At 52.2% G+C, this 23,903-nt stretch overlaps 1 protein-coding gene across 1 annotated transcript in view; it reads right to left on the bottom strand.

Annotated features, from left to right (window-relative positions):
• Positions 1-22,887, bottom strand: part of LOC116956645 (beta-1,3-N-acetylglucosaminyltransferase radical fringe-like) — a 42,191-nt gene extending 19,304 nt beyond the window's left edge. Inside the window, exons 1-2 of the mRNA XM_032978420.2 lie at positions 22,660-22,887; positions 19,486-20,590 (exon numbers count right to left, since the gene is read on the bottom strand). Coding sequence (XP_032834311.2) covers positions 19,486-20,205 — 720 coding nt within the window. The 5' untranslated portion in view covers positions 20,206-20,590; positions 22,660-22,887. The remainder of the gene's footprint in view (positions 1-19,485; positions 20,591-22,659) is intronic.
• Positions 22,888-23,903: the final 1,016 nt, after the last annotated feature.

Raw genomic sequence — 23,903 nt, 5'->3', positions numbered from 1 at the left:
AGCTCACGGCCACCGATCATCTGAGCTGGTGTTGCGCCTCTCCTAGGTCGACTCAGCCTCAAATGAGGACCTGGTGCGGTGTGTAAACATCGTCACTGGGGATACAAAGGCGGCCGGGCGTGGTGCTGGCCACCCGCCCTCTCGTGCGCCCGTTCCGGCCTTCATAGGTGCTCGCAAACAGCACTTGCCCCAATAGTTAAAATCTATACGGGGGATCTTTATCTCTGTTTGGTAGTGGAGAGAGTGATGATGAGGGAGACTGTAAAGAATGGAGAGTGGGGGGGGGTGTCTCCCGCACCTCCGATTAAAAGCACTGTTGGCTACGTACGGTGCGAAAGAAGTTCAACAGTTCGACACACATGACATACATACGTGTTGTGGGGGGCAAGGAGGAACGTGGGGCAAGGTGGGTAGGGGGGGCGGGGGTCTGTAGCCGGTAGGCTTCTCACGCTTGGCAGGATCTCTGGCACACAATGGCTTGCGCGCTGTGAACAGGGCCTGGGCTTTGTGTGCGAGTGAGCACAGAGGCAAAGGAGGAGAAGGGAGGAGGTGGAGGAGGCGTGCTCTGAATTTACTTATGAAACGGTGACGGGAGATGAGAGAGAGGGCAGGGATGGGGGGGGGGGGTAACGGTGGGGGTGGAGAGAAATGGTGCGGGGGAGGCGATTAACTTTTGTGTGTGTGTGTGAGTGGTGTGTGTGTGGATGTGGCCTGCACGTGGCCTCAAACGTGCACCTAGCCTGGCACAAGCGCTGCGGTGACGTCCGCGTCAACGAGTGTGTAGTGAATGGCGGCGGTTGTTGTTGTTGTGGTGGTGGTGGAGCGGTTAGTGCACTGCGCCACAAACCCATCGAACCGAGTTCGATTCCCGCCCACGGCCAAGACCGGCAATGATTGTCTGAACCGGTTTTGGGCCTCCCCCTCGGTCGACTCAGCCTCAAATGAGTACTTGGTGCGGTGTGTAGTAAACATCGCCACGAGGGAGACAAAGGCGGCCGGGCGTGGTTGTTGGCCACCCACCCACTCGTGTGCCGTGCCGGCCTTCATAGCTGCTACTCGCTAACAGCACGTGCCCCCCACAGTCTGTTACAGCCTACACCGGGGCTCTTTGTCGTTTTTCTTTTGCATACGGTCAGAGATGGTGAGCGAGTTCCAGAGTTGATCAGCACACACACAGGGAGGGGGAGGAGAGTCAGCGGGGGAAGGTTGAGAAGGGGGCGAGACATGGAGGCAGAACTGAATAATCGCTGTGATTGTTAAAACAGGCGGCGGATTAATTTCAGATGGGGCTGAGCTACGGAAAATAATTCGTACTCCCCCCAAGGGAAGTGGGGGAGGAAATTCAGATGGTTGTGGGGTACCACAATGAAATATATCTCGGAGAGCTGAAGTCCTGCACCCCGTGGCTTTTGTTGGGTTTTTATCAAGATATTCGGTACGGACTCTGACCCCCCACCCGACCACCATGAAGACAAAGATCCCCCGTGTAGCCTTAGCAGACTGTAGGGGCAAGTTCTGTTAGCGAGTAGCACCTATGAAGGCCGGCACGGCACACGATGGGGATGGATGGGTGGCCAGCACCACGCCCGGCCGCCTTTGTCTCCCCCAGTGGCGATGTTTACACACCGTGCCAGGTACTAATTTGAGGCTGAGTCGACCTAGGGGAGGCCCGGGAACGGTTCATATAATCGTCACTGCCGGCGTTGATGGCTGCGAGTGGGAATCGAACTCGGGTCGCCGGGTTCGTAGGGCGGCGTGCTTACCGCTACCCCACCGCTCCCCACACACGCCTTACACACACACCACATCGATACACAAACACCAAACGGATCAGTGACACCAAACACACAAACACGAGACACACACGCCTTATATACCGTGTTCAGTGGACGCGTGATTTCTGCGTCCTACAATAAGCAAGCAGATCATTCGCCTCCTTTGCATTTTCTATATCCCATCAATGACATCGCCTTCTGGGAGGGAGCGCAGAACCCCGGCAGCATTGGTTCAACACAAAAAGGAAACACACTCTGGACCGGTCTGGACATTCCGCGTCTCATCGGCAGAGTCGGGCTTGGTTGAATCAACGCCGGCGAAACTGCCCAGTGCTCGAAGTTCCGAGGCAAGACTCTTGTATTTTCACGCCACAAAATCGCCACAGACTCACAGAGAGCAAGAGAGAGAGAGAGACCCACAGACTCGCACAGATCCAAGGCCGGTACATTGCCAAACGCAAGTTTGTGGGATAAGGCCCTCTCTGTTCTACGCATGGGTCCTAGATCGACGGAAAAACCCAGAAGTAGCACGGAATATTGTGACCTTAGCGGCCTGGGAAGGGGGCTTTCGTGGACGGAGCAGCGTTGTCGATTGGGTTGGTGGAGGGGGCTGTTATGTTGGGGTGCTGCGATGGAGAGATGTTTACTACCTCGCCTGGTGTACTGGAGGTCGTGGGTTCGATCCCGACCCCGACGCCTGCTGCTGTATATTTCGAGTTTGCGTCTCTCCATCTCTATTCGGTACGGACTCTGAATCAACGTGCATTTAGAGTATTAGCCTTCAATACATTTTCACGTGATAAGCCGCTTCGTTGAGCTATCATTTGTGACCAGGTCGCTGCTGAAAAGAAACTATATAGAGCTCAGTGGGCCTTACCTGTAAAATAAAAAGTGTAGTTTATAATTTTAGATTTTTCTCTGGGTCCTCCGGTTTCCCCCCCCCCCTCCAACGTTTAGAATCAACGTCACGCGTTTAAGATCATTTGCCTGCAATGTAACATTTCCACGCGACAACGAGCCACCTCGCTAAAGCTGTCATTTGTGGCCAGGTCGCTTCTGCAACAACAACAAAAAAAAGCGCTACGCAGTAATTGCTCGACGGGCCTTGCCCGGTAAAAAATAAACAACAGATAATAGCGTAGATCATCGGTAAAATAAACAACAGATAAATAGCGTAGATCATCGGCAAAATAAACAACAGATAATAGCGTTGACCATCGGCGAACCAGAGGGAGCGGCGGACGAATGAGCCACGCTCGAGCGCGCTGCTCCTCGGCTCGTGGCACGTCGCCGTGAAAGCCTCTCGACCCTCTCGGAGTGACGATCCACACCCACTCCCCACCCCCCCCTCAGGTGCGAGCTTTGCCCCTCATTGTTGGAAGCGCGCCCTCTGTTTTATTGAGGACGCCTCTCCCAGGGATTCTGCCTTTTGTCCGCAGGTTTTGTGGTCTGTGGGGTGGGGAGGGCGGTTTATTGTTTCTCTCTCCTCACTCGCGGGAGGATGTCAATTGTGGAAGTGGCTGCAGCCGTCTCCAGCCGCCGACTCTCGCACCTGGTGTCGACTGGACAAGACGGGGCTGGTTAGAGGGGCTGCGGGGGGTGGGGTGAGGGGACGATTGTAGTCATCATGATGGTGGTAGTGTCGCCACGGTGGCGAGATGTTAACTGCCTACGCCTGGTTTGCAGGGGGCTCATGGGGCTCAATCCTGGCCCTGACGCCTGCTGCTGTATATTTGGAGTCTGCGTATCTCTCTCTCTCTCCCCGTGGTCGCGTGGATTTTTGGCCCCTCTTTTATTTTGTTTGCCCGACCCCTGATGATGATCGTCATTATCATCAACCACGGTTTGTTCGTACAACGACAACTCATCTGATCTCGGGCCCCCCCCCCCCGTGTCTTCCCCCATCGGCACGCGTGTGCCCCTAACTCCGCGGAGTGGTGGTTGGACTCCGTTTACAAACCTGGGACCACACCCCCCACCATCTTTGGCTATTTGGGTGCCCTACAACGTTTTTACTTTTCTCTTCATTTGTTTATGCCCAGTGCCACCCACTGACCCCCCCTCTCCCCCCCCCATAAAAAACTAAAACATCTCAGGCTGTGACTAAAAGTCCGTGGCCGAGAAGAAAGAGAGAGGCAAGGAGGGAGGGTGGTGGGGTTGGAGTGGCGGCGGCGGCAGGGGAGGGGGGTGTCGGCAATAACCACCGTGAGCTGGATTTGTCTCCGGCTTGCTGTTGTACAACCCACACCACTGACTGCCCACCGTGGTGAATGGTGAACGGCCGGTGTAAAAAGGGGGGCAGGGGGGGGGCGGTGGAAGTGGGGGTGTGAGGGGGTGGGTGGGGGTGGGGGCAGTCGTCGTTGAATGGCGAAGAATCGGAACGAATGGCGAAGTGTGAGCCGAGCCCCGGCCGCAATGGAATATTCAATTCCCCCTTTCGTGCTCGATTCGACATCCTTCGTCCAGCGGGAGCTCGTTGGGCCACCCTTTCAGATGCGGGGCTTTTTGTGTGTGCGTGTGTGTGTGTGTCTCGTCTTTGTGTGTGTGTGCGGCGTTGTGTTGTTTCTCGAGGAAGATGTTAAGGGGGCGATTGCGGGGAACTTTCCGAACGGAGTGGGGACGGAGAGAGCGAGAGAATGATTCAGAGGCAGGCTGGGAACCGAGGACTGAGCGATGGGGGGGGGGGAAGGCAACCAGAGCCGGTGCAATAGAAACAATTGCCCAAGTTCTGTGGTCCTATAGTTGAATGTTGGCGAGAGTTTTTGTTTGGGGATTTGGTTTAGGGGTTCGACTTTGTCTGGTGAGGAGAGGTTAACGTTGGCGTTTGGTTAAAGTTAGAGCCGGGGGGGGGGGGGGGTTGGTCAGACCTTTGGGGTTTGATCAGAGTTATGAGCTATAGCGTATGGATTTTATCGAGGGAGAGTGTTAGGGTTGGGGTTTGTACAGCATTTGGGGTTCTTGTTAGGGTTTGAGTTTGGGTACGATTGTTGCTAGTTTTCATTGGTTAGGATTTGAGTGGGTTTTAGAATTTGGATTTGGTTAGGGTTTGGTTAGAATGAAGGGATCACGGCAAGGATTTGGGTTTTGATGCGGTGAGCATTTGAGTTTGGTTACCATTAGGGTTTGGTTAGGATTACGGTTTGGTTCCCATTAGGGTCTGGATATAATTAGGATTTGGGTTTGGCTGTGGTTATGTTTTGGGTTTGGTTCACGTTAGGATTTGATTAGGGTCAGGATGTGGGTTTGAATATACAGTAGTTAGGAATTGGGTTCGTTCAGGGATATGGTTTGGTTAAGTTTTAGGATTCAGGATGTTAGGTTTTTTTCTGGTGAGAGGTTTATAATTATATAGTTACTAAGGTTCGTGTTTGGTTACGATTCGACCGTGATGAGTGTGTTGGTTGGGGTGGGAGTGTAGAGGGGTGTTCTGTGTGTGTGTATTGCGTGTGTGTTGTTTGGGTGTGAGAGTTTTCTGTTTGTGTTGTGCGTCAATGTGTGTTCTGTGTGTGTGTTGTGTGTGTGTTCTCTCTGTCTGTGTATTCTGTGTGAGTTTTCCGTGTGTGAGTGTTGTGTTTGTGTATTCTGTGTGTGAGTCGTGTGTGTGTGTTCTGTGTGTGTTATGTATGTTTTGTTTGTGTGTGTTGTTTGTGTGTGTACGCTGTGTGTGAGAGTGTTCTGTGTTTGTGTGAATGTGTGTGTTGTGTGAATGTGTGCATGTTTTGTGTTCTGTGTGTGAGTGTTCTGTGTGTCAGTGTTCTGTGTGTGTTGTGTTAGTGTTCTGTGTGTGTTCTGGTGTTCTTTGTATGCAAGTGTTTTGTGTGTGTGAGTGTTGTGTGTGTGAGTGTTGTGTGTGTGAGTGTTGCGTATGTGTGAGTGTTGTGTAAGTGAGAGTGTTCTGTGCCTGTGTGAGTGTTCCGTGTGAGTGTTCTGTGTGTAAGTGTTGTGTGAGTGTTGTTTTCGAGTTCTGTGTGAGTGTTCTGTGTTGTCTGTGTGTGTGTTCTGTGTGTGTGTTCTGTGTGTGTGTTCTGTGTGTGTATGTTCTGTGTGTGTGTATGTTCTGTGTGTATGTTTTGTGTGTGTGTGTTCTGTGTGTGTATGTTCTGTGTGTGTGTATGTTCTGTGTGTATGTTTTGTGTGTGTTCTGTGTGTATGTTCTGTGTGTATGTTCTGTGTGTGTATGTTCTGTGTGTGTATGTTCTGTGTGTGTATGTTCTCTGTGTGTGTGTTCTGTGTGTGTATGTTCTGTGTGTGTATGTTCTGTGTGTGTGTTCTGTGTGTATGTTCTGTGTGTGTTCTGTGTGTGTGTGTTCTGTGTGTGTGTGTTCTGTGTGTGTATGTTCTGTGTGTGTGTGTGTGTTCTGTGTGTGTTCTGTGTGTGTGTGCTGTGTGTGTGTGTTCTGTGTGTGTATGTTCTGTGTGTGTGTGTGTGTTCTGTGTGTGTGTGCTCTGTGTGTGTGTATGTTCTGTGTGTATGTTCTCTGTGTGTGTGTCCTGTGTGTGTGTCCTGTGTGTGTGTATGTTCTGTGTGTATGTTCTGTGTGTATGTTCTGTGTGTATGTTCTGTGTGTGTGTGTTCTGTGTGTGTGTGTGTTCTGTGTGTGTGTGTTCTGTGTGTGTGTGTATGTTCTGTGTGTATGTTCTCTGTGTGTGTGTCCTGTGTGTGTGTCCTGTGTGTGTGTTCTGTGTGTGTGTATGTTCTGTGTGTATGTTCTGTGTGTATGTTCTGTGTGTATGTTCTGTGTGTGTGTGTTCTGTGTGTGTGTGTTCTGTGTGTGTGTGTTCTGTGTGTATGTTCTGTGTGTGTGTGTTCTGTGTGTGTGTATGTTCTCTGTGTGCGTGTTCTGTGTGTGTATGTTCTGTGTGTGTATGTTATGTGTGTGTGTATGTTCTGTGTGTGTGTATGTTCTGTGTGTGTATGTTCTGTGTGTGTATGTTCTGTGTGTGTTCTGTGTGTGTATGTTCTGTGTGTGTGTTCTGTGTGTGTATGTTCTGTGTGTGTGTGTTCTGTGTGTGTGTTCTGTGTGTGTATGTTCTGTGTGTGTGTGTTCTGTGTGTGTGTATGTTCTCTGTGTGTGTGTTCTGTGTGTGTGGTCTGTGTGTGTGTGTTCTGTGTGTGTATGTTCTGTGTGTGTGTGTTCTGTGAGTGTATGTTCTGTGTGTGTATGTTCTGTGTGTGTGTATGTTCTGTGTGTATGTTCTGTGTGTGTGTGTTCTGTGTGTGTATGTTCTGTGTCTGTGTGTTCTGTGTGTGTGTTATGTGTGTGTATGTTCTGTGTGTGTGTGTTCTGTGTGTGTATGTTCTGTGTCTGTGTGTTCTGTGTGTGTTCTGTGTGTGTGTGTGTTATGTGTGTGTGTTCTGTGTGTGTATGTTCTGTGTGTGTGTGTTCTGTGTGTGTATGTTCTGTGTGTATGTTCTGTGGGTGTATGTTCTGTGTGTATGTTCTGTGTGTGTGTTCTGTGTGTATGTTCTGTGTGTGTATGTTCTGTGTGTGTGTGTGTTCTGTGTGTGTATGTTCTGTGTGTGTGTGTGTTCTGTGTGTGTATGTTCTGTGTGTGTATGTTCTGTGTGTGTGTTCTGTGTGTATGTTCTGTGTGTATGTTCTGTGTGTGTATGTTCTGTGTGTGTGTTCTGTGTGTGTATGTTCTGTGTGTGTATGTTCTGTGTGTATGTTCTGTGTGTGTGTTCTGTGTGTGTGTTCTGTGTGTGTATGTTCTGTGTGTGTATGTTCTGTGTGTGTGTTCTGTGTGTGTGTATGTTCTGTGTGTATGTTCTGTGTATGTTCTGTGTGTGTATGTTCTGTCTGTCTGTGTTCTTTCTGTGACATTTTGTCTAGAGTCGGGGGGGCGGTGGTGGGGTCGGTTTTTGTTTGCAGGGGGGTGAGCAGGGGGGTGAGGGAGGCAGGAAGGAAGTCGCAGCAGCGGCACAGGAACTCGCGGACGGATCTCCACTCGCCCTTTAATCAAGGCCAGCGCGTGCACGTGTCAACGTGTGTGTGTGCGTGTCCACGTGTGTGTGTGTCCACGTGTGTGTGTGCGCGTGTCCACGTGTGCGTGTCCACGTGTGCGTGTCCACGTGTGTGTGTGCGCGTGTCAAGGTGTGTGTGTGTGCGCGTGTCAAGGTGTGTGTGTGTGCGCGTGTCAACGTGTGTGTGTGTGCGCGTGTCCACGTGTGTGTGTGTCCACGTGTGTGTGTGTCCACGTGTCAACGTGTGTGTGTGCGCGTGTCCACGTGTGTGTGTGTGTGCGCGTGTCCACGTGTGCGCGTGTCCACGTTTGTGTCCACGTGTGTGTCCACGTGTTTGTGTGTGTCCACGTGTTTGTGTGTGCGCGTGTCCACGTGTGTGTGTGTGCGCTCCTGTGCGTGCGTACGTGTGTGTGTGTAAAAGGTGCTCGCTAACAGCACTTGCCCCAAAAGCCAGTTAAGGCAATACGGAGGTGGGGGGAAGGAGATCTTTGTCTCTGTGTGAACGTGTGTGCACATGTCCGTGTGTGTGTGTGTGTATACGTAACGCGCGTGTTTGTTCGTCCGTCTTTGTCAATCTTTGTCGTGCTTGCCCCTGCGACGTGTGCAGCGGTGAGCGCAACGCCCCGCGCTGCGAAAACACGGCCGGACCCCCGAGTTCGATCCCCGCTCACGGCCACGAAACAACCGGTGATGGATTGTCTGAACCGGTCCTGGGCCTCGCCAAGTTCGACTCCGCCTCACGCGAGTGTGTGGACCTGGTGCGGTGCGCAGCGAACATCGCCACTGGGGAGACAAAGGCGGCCGGGCGTGGTTCTTGTCCACCACCACTCCTACCCCCCCCCCCCTCGTGGGTGACCGTGCCCGGCCATCCAGGCTTGCTACTCGCTCGCAAGCACTTGCCCGAAAAAGAAGATGTCTCTCGAGGCTACACGGGGGATCTTTGTCTTTGGAGTTCGTTCCCCGTGAAGCCGCCACCTCCACTCGGCCGTCGGGGGCTGCCGCGCCCCGCTTCGTCGTTCCGGTGCGGGCAGCTGACGAGGATTAACCCCCCCCCCCCCCGGTCGCTAGAGGAGGTGATGGGATGATGATGGGGGCTGAGGAGGAGGAGGGCAGGGGGCTGGTTGTGGTTGTTGGTGGGAACCGTTGGGGGGTGTGCAGGAGGGGGACGAGTAGGGGGGGGGGACGAGTAGGGGGGGGGACGAGTAGGGGGGGGGGTTACGCTCTGGCTGGTTAAGTGGCTCGGACCATCTGCCTGCCATCCCTTCCCCTCTCGTTCATCACAAAAGACATTCCAACAAAACGCAGCTTAAACCAGCAGCCTCCTCTCACTTCCTCTGCCCACCGCCCCCACCACCCCCCAGCACCACATCCACCCACCCACCATCCTCCTCCTCCTCCCAGCCACAACATCAACACATCGCCACCACCATCGTCGCACAACACGCCCCTGCCTCGCCACATTCACACCGAGATGCCTACACAGCCAGTGACGTTAAGGTCGCACTCATTACACCACGCAAAGTGCTCGCCACAAAGCCTCGCCGATCTCGTCACGGGGCATAAACCATCATCGCGACAACTCCGCTCATCCTCGCAACAGCAGCGGCGGCGGCTTTTGGTGAACCGTCGGACAAAGACGGCGGTCACCGCGTCGCGCGCTTCCAGACGCGCTTCGGCGGCCGTCTGGAACGCTCTTCCTTCCGAAATTAGGAAGCCACTGGAGCTATGCACTTTTAAATCATCATCTAGATTCAAAACTCATTTCTTTAGAACTTCTTTTTGCGCTTAGTTTGTTGTCCTTCTCCCGCACCTACGATTAGCACGGTCGGCTACATACGGTGCGAAAGAAGTTCAACATACATACTGCACTGTACACTACACACTACGCTATATACGCCACTATACATTACAAAACACTTCACTTTACACTACACTACTATACACTATACTCAATTGAAAACTCGTGTTTAAAATTGCATACATTCTTCACTATACACTACACTCCACTATGCACTACACTCCACTATACACTACACTTCACTATACACTACACTTCACTATACACTACACTTCACTATACACTACACTTCACTATACACTACACTCCACTATACACTACACTTCACTATGCACTACACCGCTCAAGTTCAACGTACATGCATACACTCAGACGATAACACAGCAGCAACATTAAACGAGCGAATGGACCGCAAAAATTACTGAATGTTGAAACCGGTCAAGATAATAAGGAAGGGCCGTTCGGCCGGCTAATGTGCGTAACCCGTCCAAGAGTTGCGAAGCAATGACACTGTAAGATTTCCTAAAGTTTTAATTGCTTAATGGGGTTTTTTTCTCTCTTCTGTTATAACTGTTTAAAGAAATAAAAAAGACATCGTCTTTTCATAAATATTCTTGAAGACAATGAAAAGGCCATCGGAGAGCCACCCCTGACCGACCCAATGGCACATTGGAGTATGAAACAAAATATTATTTGAGATTTAAAAAATGTTCCACAAACAGAAAGAATAAAGTCTTTAGAACTGCTTTTTGTGTCTAGTTTGTTGTCCTTCCCCACCCGCACCTCCGAGGAGCACGGTTGGCTACGTACGGTGGCGAAAGAAGTTCCACATATCGGACATACACAAGTCGGTAAAAAGAGTTGCTTCAAAACTCAAAATATACTTTTGAGTTGCATGCGGTCAGGCAGAATATTGCGTACACTTATTTATGTTTGTTTCATCAAATAACGGATCGCTACGGTGATGCCGTATTCTCCAGATTAGAAGTGGCATTCCCCGCTCTCCCCCCCCGCCCCCCGTGTTAAAGCATCCACACGATAAAGAATCAGAATCTGTATTTAGACTGGAGGAATCCGATGAAGCTATGAAGCTCTTTTTCACAGACGTTTCAGTCGGGGTGGGGGGGGGGGGCGGCTCAAGCAGGTTGGAAGTGGGCAACGGGCAGGGCACGTCAGTGGCCGGAACGGACGGTGGCCAACGATGGCCAACGATGGCCAATGATGGCCAACGGTGACGGAGTGGCAGCCGAGAAATGGAGTCCGCGTCGCGAGAGACCACGCGTCCACCTGGCGTGCGCGGAATTCCGGCGTCGCAGCATCGTGAGAGGAGGTGGCCTTCATCCGGCCAACAGCACTTGCCGCAACAGTCTGTGAAGGCTACACAGGGGATCTTTGTCTTTTGTACGCGAGTGTGGGGAGCGGTAGCGTATCGGTTAGCGCGCTGCGCTACGAACTCGGCCTGGGCCTCCCCTCGGTCGACTCATCCTCAAATGAGTACCTGGTGCGGTGTGTAAACATAACCACTGGGGATGCAAATGCGGTCGGGCGTGGTTGTTGGCCACCTACCCCATCGTGTGCCGTTCCGGCCTTCATAGGCGCTCCCTAACGGCACTTGCCCAAACAGTCTGTTGAGGCTAGACGGGGGGGATATTTGTCTTTGTTTGTTCGTGTGACCAGATTCGGATGACGCGATTGACGCTGGGCACAAACTTTGGGGTTGTGCCTCACTCTCTCCGGAGCGTCTTACAATGCGGAGGAATATGGGAGATGTTTGCGGCTCATGGAAATTGTGCGGAAGGAGACCCATGATGCTTTGCAAGGAGCCAAGTCAGGGGAAGCATTGCAGTTGCCCGAAGCACGCGAGTATTTCAGCTGACCACGGAGGCCCTTTCGCAGGAGAGCAGCACAGCAAGCAGCCCCGCACGTGCAGATTTCAGTGTTAACCCCATCAAACGCATAGGGTTTTTCTCCAGGCACTCGGGTTTCCTCTGACGAGCCAGAAAAGGTCAAAGGGTACAGTCCAGATAGCCCCAACGGGTCGCATACCACAGGGGGAGGCCCTCCTCCAGCAGTGGGCTGATCAAAGTAAGGCCCGTGAGTAGTGTACCCCCTAACGTTTTGTACAAACGTATTATTTTCTGAGTTGTTAGAATTATCTCCTGAGTTGATATTTTTCCTGAGCTGCTACAATTATTTTCGGAGTTGCTAGAATTCCTATCTGATTCGAATTATTTTTCTGAGTTGCTAGAATTGTTTTCTGAGTTGCTAGAGCTCTTATCTGATTGGAATTATTTTTTGAGTTCCTAGAATTCTTTACTGAGTTGCTAGAATTCTTTTCCGAGATGAATTCTTTTCTGAGTTGCTAGAATCGTTACCGGAGTTGAAATCTTTTTTTTGAGTTTTTGAATTCTGTTCTCTGTTTAACTTGTGTGATGATGATTTTACCTTTTTTTGTGAAGGTGATGATGATACAATGATGATGGGCGTGATGATGATACAATGTTGATGATTGACGATGACACAATGGTGGTGATGATTTGATTGTGGTTTCATAATTGATAATGGTGTTGATAATAGAATGATATTAGATTTTGATTTGATTATTGACGATGGGGATGATACAATTACAACATCGATTATGATGGATGATGATGATGATGGGCTCAGCTGACCCACTTAAAAATAAACCTAGTGATCTTTTGACCTGATGGCTTCTCCGAGACAAAACCCAAGTCCATTCGAGTTGTCTTGACAAAAAAATATATATTCGAGCAAAAGCTAAAAAGTGCAAGAAAAATCACGAGGTGAACGCTCGATCCAGAGATGGTAAAAAATGAACACGTGGAAGACATCCGTGGTCGCGTGGATTTTTCTCTTGGCCCTCCGGTTTTTCCCTCCACATTTACAGACACGCGTTTGGAGCATTTGTTTGCTATAAATTTCCACGTGATGATAAGCCAATTCGTTGAGCTATCATTTGTGGCCAGGTCGCTTCTGAAAAAATTGCTACATAGCTCAGTGGGTCCTTGCTTGGTAAAATACAACAATAAGTTTGGTTTAGGGTCATCATGTTGACCGTTTCTGAAATGTGGGTCTGGGCAGGTCCACGCCATCACCCGAAGGTGTGGTGGCTGCTGGTCGACATTTTTAGCGACAGAGTGGCACAGAACGGCAGCCGAAAGGAGGGGACACATCTGAGAACACGACCGCTGCGGGGATGCGTGCACGAGCGGACTGGATTGCATCGTCGCAGGACAAATGAGGATGACGATGGCGCGTGGAAGGCCTCGATCGGGGCAGCGGCTTAGAACGTGGCTCAGCGATGAACGAGAGGGGCCCGCATTTGCGAGGCGAACCCACGGTTCAGCCAAGGCCATCCGTCACCCAGGGCCTCCCTCCCCCATCTCCGCCCACCCCCACCCAGCACTAACGGGGTGTGACGCCCATCACTCACAGGGACTTTTAACGTGACAGGGAGACACGTGTGCTGCACCCCTCCCATCACCGCCCGCCCGCCCCCTTCCCCTCCTCCTACCGACGATCAGAGATCTCCCGAGGCTAAGCAATGCCGAACCTGGCGAGAGCTCACGCGGGAGACTGCCGTAGAACCACCAGAGGCGTCGTCGTCTCACTGCCGCGGTGAGGCACCGGTGGATTCTTGAATCCCATCCGTTGCGGAGCTTTTGAGCGTTTCTCTCCGGCATTTCAGACGCCCGCCGACTGCCGCGCGTGGAGCGAAATGAACCCGCTCGCGAATAACGGAATCGGGTGGACGAGCATCCGCGGAGTGGCGGGCACCCTCCTCGTAAACAAGCGGAGCCTTGAGATTCGGCGAGGCTATCGTCTGGTACGGAGAAGCACACAAGCGAGTTTGTGTCTCTCGGGGATGGGGAACGAGCGGAACGAGCGGAATGCAAAAATGAATGCGGCAATTCAGCTGTAAACGTCTCGTGTCCCCCCCCACCACCACAACCCGCCACATCGACCAATTTAGGAGTGCTCGTTATATTTCGAAAGGGGCTCCGTGTCAACGAGGGAGACGGAGGGGAGTTTCCCCGAAACACAAACGGGTTGTTTATTTCGGAACACATCGCGCGGCGGCTCGTTGGCGTGACGGAGAGATGCAGGGGGGGCCCAGCGACTGTGGGAGCGAGACATCACGGAGTGTGCTCCGAGAACATTGTGACCGAATTCTCCGCATTGTAAGGCGCTCCGGAAAGTAATACGCATCCCAAGCCCCTCGTGCCCGATGCCAATACGTGTATGCAAATTTGGTCACACAAAGACAAAAGATCCCCCCCGTGTAGCCTTAACAGACTTTTGGGGGCGAGTGCTGCTCGCGAGTAGCACCTGTGAAGACCGGCACGGTACACGAGGTTTGTTAGTGGTCAGCACTAAGCCCAGTGGCAATGTTTAAACACCGCACCAGGTACTCATTTGACGCTGAGTCTAACTAGAGGAGGCCCACAACCGGTTCAGATAATCGTCACCGGTGTTGGTGGCCATGAGCAGGAATCGAACCCAGGTCGCCAGGTTCGTAGCGTAACGTGCTAACCATTACGGCCACCGCTCCCCACTCACTAACACGCGAACACACACATACACACTGGAATATACGAGCCCAAATTTTTTGTTAGAGATTTCAAAAAAAAAGTAGAGCTTATAATCCAGAGAATATGGTAATAATGCTGCTGCAGTAATAATAATTGCAAATTTGAAGATGAGCCACAATGCGATTGTGGCCATGCAAGCCACACTCGAGATCACAGAGTAGACCACCGTGCTCCATCAACGGAGGAACAGCAAAAGGACACGAACTCTCTCTCTCTACTGAAGCCCTCTCGTCGGAGCCAGCAGCAGCAGATCTCCACATCTGGCATTTAGCTCCTGAATAAAATGCCGTCGTACGCAAGAATTTAATAGATTAATAATATGATGCCATTCGTTTTTGTGTACTCAGGAAACCCCTCGCCCTGGTCTCGAGACTCGTTTTTCAGGAGGCTGCTGCTCCTGCGACATTGGGGATGCTTGGCCGATTCCTCTTAAACAAAAGAGTGTTGAGAGTAAACGAGTGCCTGAGAGAGGAGTGTGAGAGAAATGGGGGAGCCGTGGCACCGTGGTTGGCGCGCTGCAGCTACGAACACGGCGACTCCCGAGTTCGATTCCACCAAGTGACGATTATCTGAACCGGTGCTGGGCCTCACCGAGTTCGACTCAGCCTCACACGAGTACCTGGTGCGGTGTGTCGTGAACATCGCCACTGGGGAGGCAAAGGCGGCCGGGCGTTGGTGCTGGCCACCCACCCCCTCGTGAGCCGTGGCGGCCTTCATAGGTGCCGCTCGCTAACAGCATTCGCCGCAGCAGTCTGTTACAGGCTACACGGGGGGATCTTTGTATTTGAAGGAGTATGAGGGAGTGTGTGAGAGAAGATGTCTGCAGGTGTGTGTGTGTGTTGAGAGACAGAGAGAGCGAGTGTCGGGGTTGAGAGCATGTGCTTTTGTGTCTATCCGTCCGAGTGAGGAACTGAACAAAAACTCCATGGATACTGTAGACGCAGTCCTCAGCACACACTACATCTCTCTCCCCCGACTCTGCCCTCTCAGCACGTTCTCTCTTTTCCGCCTCTTCTCCTAATCCTCTCTTAATCTCTTTCACTTTCTCTATTCACTCTCTCCCGTCTATTTCTCATCTCCTCTCTCAACCGCTCCAAATACTTCTCTCCTCGCTTTCCCCTCTTCCAGCGTCCCTCTCCTCTCTCTTTCTCTCTCTGAGCTCACTCCCTCCTCCTGTCTTCTCTGCCTCTCCCATCTAGTTCTCTCCTCGCTCTCTCTCTCTCTCCTGTGTCCACACTTCTCTTCCTAATCATCTCCTCGAGCTCTTCCATTCTCTCTCTTTCCTCTCTCTCTCTCGGTCTCTCCATGCCCAGAATTAAACTGCTATGATGCAAAATCCACAACCGCTGCCCGTGGGGAAGTGGTGCCAAAAACTCCGCGGTGGGGAAAGAGCGACAGAGCGAGAGAGGAGAAAGGACTCCACAAAAACAACAAAAAACAACGACAGTGTCAAATCTTTGCTCCGCTTCGCAACGATTTCTTTCTTCGGGTCCAGATTACGTAAATGCTTAACGCACGTACCTAGCCGACCGCGCTAACTGGAGGCGCCGGGACATGTTGCGTTTATACCGCAGGCAATTCTGAATTCTGATTCACGATAGTTTTTTTGAAGGGGGGGGGGGGGTGGTTATGGTCGTGTGGGTATAAAGCCAATCGGAAAGACAGAACCTTCCAACCACGCGACACAGCCAAACAGATCCAAGTTGTCCAAGTCGCGGGGCAAATGTTTTCCCATCGATTTTTGTCTTTTCAGAAAGAAAAAGAAAATCCCGGTCGCTCTGCAAATCGAGCGTAACAAAAATTGAAAGCGAAACCCAAATAAGCAAATTATTCGCCACGTTTTACCCGTGACGTGGACAAACTTTGATGGGTTTGGCCGTGGTCGGGCCGGTGGTGGGTGCACAGCTTCAGCATGAACGTCCACACCCACACGTCCCGAAATCTCAGAGGAGCCAATTCGCGAATGATAACGTTGGTCGCGGAAGCCTACCACCACTACTACTACGTTTGCTGATGATTGTTTTGCAAACGACACCGCCACCCACACCACCCCAATGTATGCCTACTACGTATGTACCGTACAGCATTGGAATCGCTTAGACATTTCTGGTCGTGACCTTGCCTAGATTCGGGCAAAATGACCTGCTGCAAGTGAATGGGGAAATCGATTGATTCGCTTGCTGGTTTGTAACATACGGGGAAGAGATCTTCGTGTCGGGTGTGGTAGGAACAGGGCAGGGGGGTATATATTAGTGTGTGCCCAACATTGAAAGGGGTGTTGGGCGGATAATGATGACAAATCAGCCATTGGGCCTGCTCTCTGATTTATTGGTGTTTGTTTCAGGCGCTGATGTGGACATCACAGTTTGGGAAATGTGTGCACTTTTATGCGCTTTTACGCTTTTGAGCATGACACGTGCGTTGTAACAAGATAAAATGAATCCGCGACAGAATTAATAATAAATTATGTTTAATGTTGTAGGCCCATATATGGTGTAATTTGGCATGGCTTTGCCCGTATAAGGAATTTATTAAACGGGAATTGACGATCACGAACCGATGCTCGATCACAGGAGAATCGACCGATTTTTAAGGCTACAAAGCTTGATCCACGCTTGATCCATGCTCGAACATATAGCTGTGATATTTAGAATATATTTTTAAATCGTTAAAGTGATTCCCGTCACGCAGTTTCTGGATCTAAAGAGACGATTTGTGGAAAGAAAAAGCGCCCCCCCCCCCACATTAGGCCGCCCATTTGACGCCGATTGGATTCCTTCGACGTGAATTTTTTTTATCATTCACTCCGTCGCGGATTCATTTAATTCTCTTACGGCGCACGCGCTTAGTTACAACCCATGGGGAGCGTTGTTAACGTTGGGCCACCGCTTGCTCAACAGTTCCCGTGCAGATGCCAACGTCAGGGAGGGAGGAGAGGGGGGGAGGTGCAAGATCGGTATGCCTCATGGAAAATGCATAATCACACACGCGCACCACTCACACGACAGCTACACGTGCGTAATCAAACACACATGGGGGCACTTATACAACGAAGCCGTCGGCTCAAAGAGGCGGTGGACCGGGTACTGGATGTTTACGCGCAGGAACAAAATTCCCCGAAGATGCAATCACGCCTCGAAGGACTACAACACAGGACCCATTTAGCCACTTCCCGGCCAACGTTGACCCAACGTTGGTCCAACGTTGGCTCACTTGTTCCAACCACACGCGAACGTTGCACCGACGTTGCCATGTTTACTGGGTTTATGGCACGTGTTGTGCATCGTTCACGAAGACAACTGGGTGGAAGGGGAGGACAACAAACTAAATCAAGAGGGAAGCAACCGTCGACGGGAGAGAGATTTAAAAAATAAGATTTCCTACCGTGGGCCACACGCGTGCGCATGGCACACGTACCGGCAAATTGATTCTGTAAAAATGTTTTGTAAAATAAAAGACCGACGGATGTCGAATACAAGTTGTGGACTACGGTGGAAATGTAAAGGCCACACAATCTCTGCCAGAAAATGGAAGAACATATTTAGGATGGATTATAAAAGAACCCCCCTCTCAACCACCCTCCCCTTGACGAGGGTCGAATTACGACGATGAGAGAGCACGAGGAAGGTAATGGAGCAGATGGAAAGCACGAATTAGAATGGAGGTGGTCGGGTAGGGGGGGGGCTCGGATGGGGGGCTCGGGTAGAGAGGGGGGGGGTCGGATGGGGGGAGGGGGCTTGGGTAGAGAGGTGAGGGGAGGGGGGCTTGGATAGGAGGGGGGAGGTTATTCTCGGCGACGTTCGGAAGACTTCTTCAGAATTATAAATTCCGAAAAGTGATATTTGGGAGCCATCTCAGATTAAAATAGCGACACGTGCACACATTACAACAACGCGAGTCATCACACAACCAAAGATCCCTGGTAAAGACTGTAGGGGCAAGTGCTGCTAGCGAGGAGCACCTAAGAAGGCCGGCACGGCACACGACGGGGTGGGTGGCCAGCACCACGCCCGGCCGCCTTTGTCTCCCCAGTGGCGATGTTTACACACCGCACCAGGTACTTATTTGAGGCCGAGTCGACCTAGGTGAGACTCGGGACCGGTTCATCAAATAATCGTCACCGGTGTTGGCGCTAACCGCTGCACCACCGCTCCCCACTCGCATCACTACGGTCACATACACCCACATATACCCACATATACCCACATATACCCACATACACCCACATATACCCACATACACCCACATATACCCACATACACCCACATACACCCACATATACATATTGCACACACAAATACAAAGATCACCCATGAAGCCTTGGCAGATTTTTGGGGCAAGTGATCTAGTAGCCCACTTTTTGCACGCACACACACAACCTATATCTATGCTTAACATACATACACACACATGCACACCAATGCACATGTACGGTACAGATACGCAGCCACGGATGTACATATTCAGAAACGTGCCGTGAACACACAAATACCCCTACAAACACGCACATACAGGTACATACAATAACATCTGAATACTCACACCTGTACAGGTACACATATATCTACAGATACACACACACACACCTGTATCTACAGGCACACACACAGGCAAAGACCCCCCGTATAACCTTAACAGATTTTTGGGGCAAGTGCTGTTTGCGAACACCTATGAAGGCAGGTAAGGCACACGATGGAGTGAGTGGCCAGCACCACGCCCGCCCGCCATTGTGTTTTTTATGTTTAGACATCACACCAGGTACTCATTTGAGGCTGAGTCGACCTAGGGGAGGTCCAGGACCGACCGGTTCAGATAATCGTCACTGGTATTGGACGTGAGGGGGAATCGAACTCGTGTCGTCGGGTTCATAGCGCAGCGCGCTAACCCTTACACTACCGCTCCCCACACACACACACACCTGTGCAGGTACACACACACCTGTGCAGGTACACACACACCTGTGCAGGTACACACACACCTGTGCAGGTACACACACCTGTACAAGTACACACACCTGTGCAGGTACACACACACCTGTGCAAGTACACACACCTGTGCAGGTACACACACACCTGTACAAGTACACACACCTGTGCAGGTACACACACACCTGTGCAAGTACACACACCTGTACAAATACACACACCTGTGCAGGTACACACACACCTGTGCAGGTACACACACACCTGTGCAGGTACACACACACCTGTACAAGTACACACACCTGTGCAGGTACACACACACCTGTGCAGGTACACACATTTCTACCTGTCCACGTGTGACCCCCACCCTCATCTGCCTCTCCCTCCACACCTCAATCGCCCCCTCCCTCACCTGTTCCCTCGCGCGAGACACCCAGGTGCGCAGCAGCAGCCTCATCCGGCTGGCGTGGAACTTCCCCGTCGTCTTCACCGCTACGAAGATATCCGAGGACTTCAGGTCACGCCGAGGCCGCGTGTCCTCGTGGTGTCCACCACCACCGCCACCATCGCCACCGTCTCCCATCGTCCATCCACCTGCGCCTCCTCCATCTCGCTGCTCGAGGGGCGAGTAGTCCCGGAGGTCGTCCGACGCAGCTCCTGCAAGCGATCCGTGCTGCTGATGTTGTTGTTGTTGTTGGTGTCCCTGCAGCAGCAGCTGCTGCTGCTGCATCATTACAGCCTCGCGTTGTCCAAGCCCTGCCTTGAGATGCCTTAAACCTCCTCCACCACCGCTCACGGTGCTGAAGAATTTCGTGAGACTATTCGGGACCTTGCTGATACTGCTGCTGCTGTTGTTTTGTAGACTACTGATGTCGTTTTGATTGCTGCTGCTGCTGCCACTTCTCGACCTGCCTTGCCATCGGCGCAAAAGTTCTCTCGATGTCAGGTCCACGTTTGATTTCCCTGCCGCTGCTGCCGCCGAGGATGCTGATGCCGACGAGGTGGTGATCACGAGGGGTCTCATCTCCGATGCGCTAAGCGCGCTCTGTTGTTCGAGCATCAGCAGAAACGATGCCATCATTATCACGGTGCCCAGCACCGCGAAGCACCACCTCCTACCCATATCCACCATGGCCCCCCTCGACTCCGCGTGCAGTGTGGGGGGGAGGGAGGGTGGTACGTTGAACTTCGTTCGCACCGTACGATGCCAACCGTGCTAATCGGAGGTGCGGCGGGGTGGGGGTAAGGACAACGAACTAAACACGCGAATCTAGACTTTTTAAATATATATTTTTTTAAATCACGACAAATGAGGCAGATGTCAATTGCAGCGTAGAATATTCTGCCCTTGAGTTAAATTCGTTTGTTTTTGCGGAGAGACGGAGAGAGCTCCAGGTCGCTTGCTACTCATCGGGCAATGCCATCATCGCCATCAGTAGCAGCACCACCGCCACCACCACCACCATCGTCGTCGTCTTGGCTTTCATCCTCCTCCTCCCTCCTCGTTGTGCTCCGCGCTGTGAGTGGGTGGTGGGGAGAGGTGTGAGTGAGTGGGGGGTGAGTGGGGGGTGAGTGGGGGGTGAGCGGGGGGGTGAGTGGGAGGTGAGTGGGAGGTGAGTGGGGGGGTGAGCGGGGGGGTGAGTAGGGGGGTGAGTGGGGGGGTGAGCGATTCACTCCCCGCACCCCCACCCCGCGTCTCCTCTCTCTCTCTGCTACGTGACACGCCGGGTTTTATGTAAAATCGCTTCGCCGCCACCACCACCATCACCTCCTCCAACAAACAATCATACACTCACACACACCATCACACACACCATCACACAGTCACACACACACCATCACACTCACGCAGTCACACACCATCACACACTCCACTCACACAGTCACACACACTCACACCACCACACTCACACTAACACACCATCACACTCACACAGTCACACACACTCGCACACACCATCACACTCACACAGTCACACACACACCATCACACTCACACACACCATCGCACTCACACACACACACCATCACACTCACACAGTCACACATACTCACACACACCATCACACACCTCCACTCACACAATCACACTCACACAATCACACTCACACACAATCACACTCACACACCATCACACACCATCACACGCACCATCGCACTCACACCCACCATCACACTCACAGTCACACACACACCATCACACTCACAGTCACACACACACCATCACACTCACACAGTCACACACACACTCACACACACTCACACAGTCACACACACTCACACACCTCCACTCAGTCTCACACAGTCACACACACACCATCACACTCACAGTCACACACACACCATCACACTCACAGTCACACACACATCATCACACTCACAGTCACACACACACCATCACACTCACAGTCACACACACACCATCACACTCACACAGTCACACACACCAACACACTCACAGTCATACGCACACACACAGTCACACCAACAGTCCCACTCACTCACTCTCAGTCACAACACACCAAACTCACACAATCACATACTCGCTCACACACAGTCACACTCAAACCCACTTGCTCACACACTCTCACAATCACATTGACAACTGCACTTAAGTCCACTGTACTATGCACTACTCTAGTGCATAGTACAAAAACACGAATCGTAATGCACAGCAACACGCGCCAGTACTCGGAGATGCACACATCCACACGAAAAGACGCCAACAAGCACTAAAACACACAACACACACAGTAGCCATTAACCAGCACACACAGGTACACACGTAGTCACACGCCAACACGCATTCCAATACTCACTAACACACACTCGCCCTCACACACACACCTAGCACACACTCAACACACACTCAACACACACCTAGCACACACTCAATACACACCTAGCACACACTCAACACACACTCAACACACACCTAGCACACACTCAATACACACACCTAGCACACACTCAATACACACTCAATACACACCTAGCACACAATCAACACACACACCTAGCACACACACAACACACACTCAACACACACCTAGCACACACTCAATACACACCTAGCACACACTCAACACACACCTAGCACACACTCAACACACACCTAGCACACACCTAGCACACTTCAGCCATGCTGCGCTAACTCGCTCACACACCGCACCACTCACACACACACACACCACTCACACACACCGCACCACTCACACACACACCACACACAGACTACTCACACACACCACTCACACCGCACCACTCACGCACCACTCACACACCACTCACTCACACACACCACTCACTCACACACACCACTCACACACACCACTCACACCGCACCACTCACACACACCACACACTCACCCACACCACTCACACACACCACTCACACCGCACCACTCACACCGCACCACTCACACCGCACCACTCACACACACCACTCACACACACCGCACCACTCACACACACACCACACACAGACTACTCACACACACCACTCACACACCACACACTCACACACACACACCACTCACACCGCACCACTCACACACAAACGCGCGAGTGCCGTTGCTGCTCTTACAGACGAATCGGAGATGTCCGATGGCTCTCCAGACCCGCTGCTGCTGCTGATGTTGTTGCTGCTGTTGTTGCTGCTGCTGTTGTTGCTGCTGCTGATGATGTTGCTGCTGCTGATGGTGGTGGTCGTGCGAGTAGTGATGAGGATGCGCGCGACGCTTCTTCCATTGTTTCTGCGAGGACGTGGAGCGGCCGTAGTGTGCCGCGCAGAGGCGCACTCAACCCCCCCCCCCCTCCGTACGATGCCCACGGGGGGGTGGGGTGGGAGTGCGCGTTACCGTAACGCTCGCCCTAACGACAAAGACAAAGATCTCCCGTGTAGCCTGTAACAGACCGTAGGGGCAAGTGCTGTTAGCGAGCAGCACTTATAAAGGCCGGCACGGCGCACGAGAGGGTGGATCGCCAACACGACGCCCCCAGCCGCCTTTGTCTCCCCCAGTGGCGATGTTTACACACCGCCACCGGGTACTCATTTGAGGCTGGGTCGATCTAGGGGAGGCCCAGGACCGGTTTAGATAATCGTCACCGGTGTTGTTGGCCGTGAGCGGGAATCGAACCAGGGAAGCCGGATATGTAGCGCAGCGTAGCGCTAACCACTACACTACCGCTCCCCCAAAACAACAACAACACAGACCCACACACACAGAGACCGCCCCCCAACGTACAGCGAGACCCACACACACACACAGAGACCCGCACACACACACAGAGACCCACACACACAGAGACCCACACACACAGAGACCCCCCCCCCAACGCACAGCGAGACCCACACACACACACACACAGAGACCCACACACACAGAGACCCACACACACAGAGACCCCCCCCCCCCCCACGCACAGAGAGACCCACACACACACAGAGACCCACACACACACAGATCCACACACCCACACACACAGAGAGACCCCCCCCCCCACGCACAGAAATACCCCCCCCCCCCCACGCACTGAGAGACACACACACACAGAAACCCACACACACACATAGACCCACACACAGAGACCCACACACACACAAACACAGAGACACACACACAGACCCACACACACACACAGACCCACACACCCACACAGACTCACACACACACAGAGACCCACACAGACACAGAGACCCACACACACACAGATCCACACACCCACACACACACAGAGACCCCCCCCCCCCCCACGCACAGAAATACCCCCCCCACGCACTGAGAGACACACACACAGAAACCCAAACACACACATAGACCCACACAC

The sequence above is a fragment of the Petromyzon marinus genome, chromosome 3 (assembly GCF_048934315.1).
Source record: "Petromyzon marinus isolate PM22_M1 ecotype Great Lakes invasive population chromosome 3, UKy_Petmar_22M1.pri1.0, whole genome shotgun sequence".
NCBI lineage: Eukaryota > Metazoa > Chordata > Hyperoartia > Petromyzontiformes > Petromyzontidae > Petromyzon > Petromyzon marinus.
The sequence above is the reverse complement of the archived record's forward strand: the minus strand, read 5'-3'. Positions and strand labels throughout refer to the sequence as shown.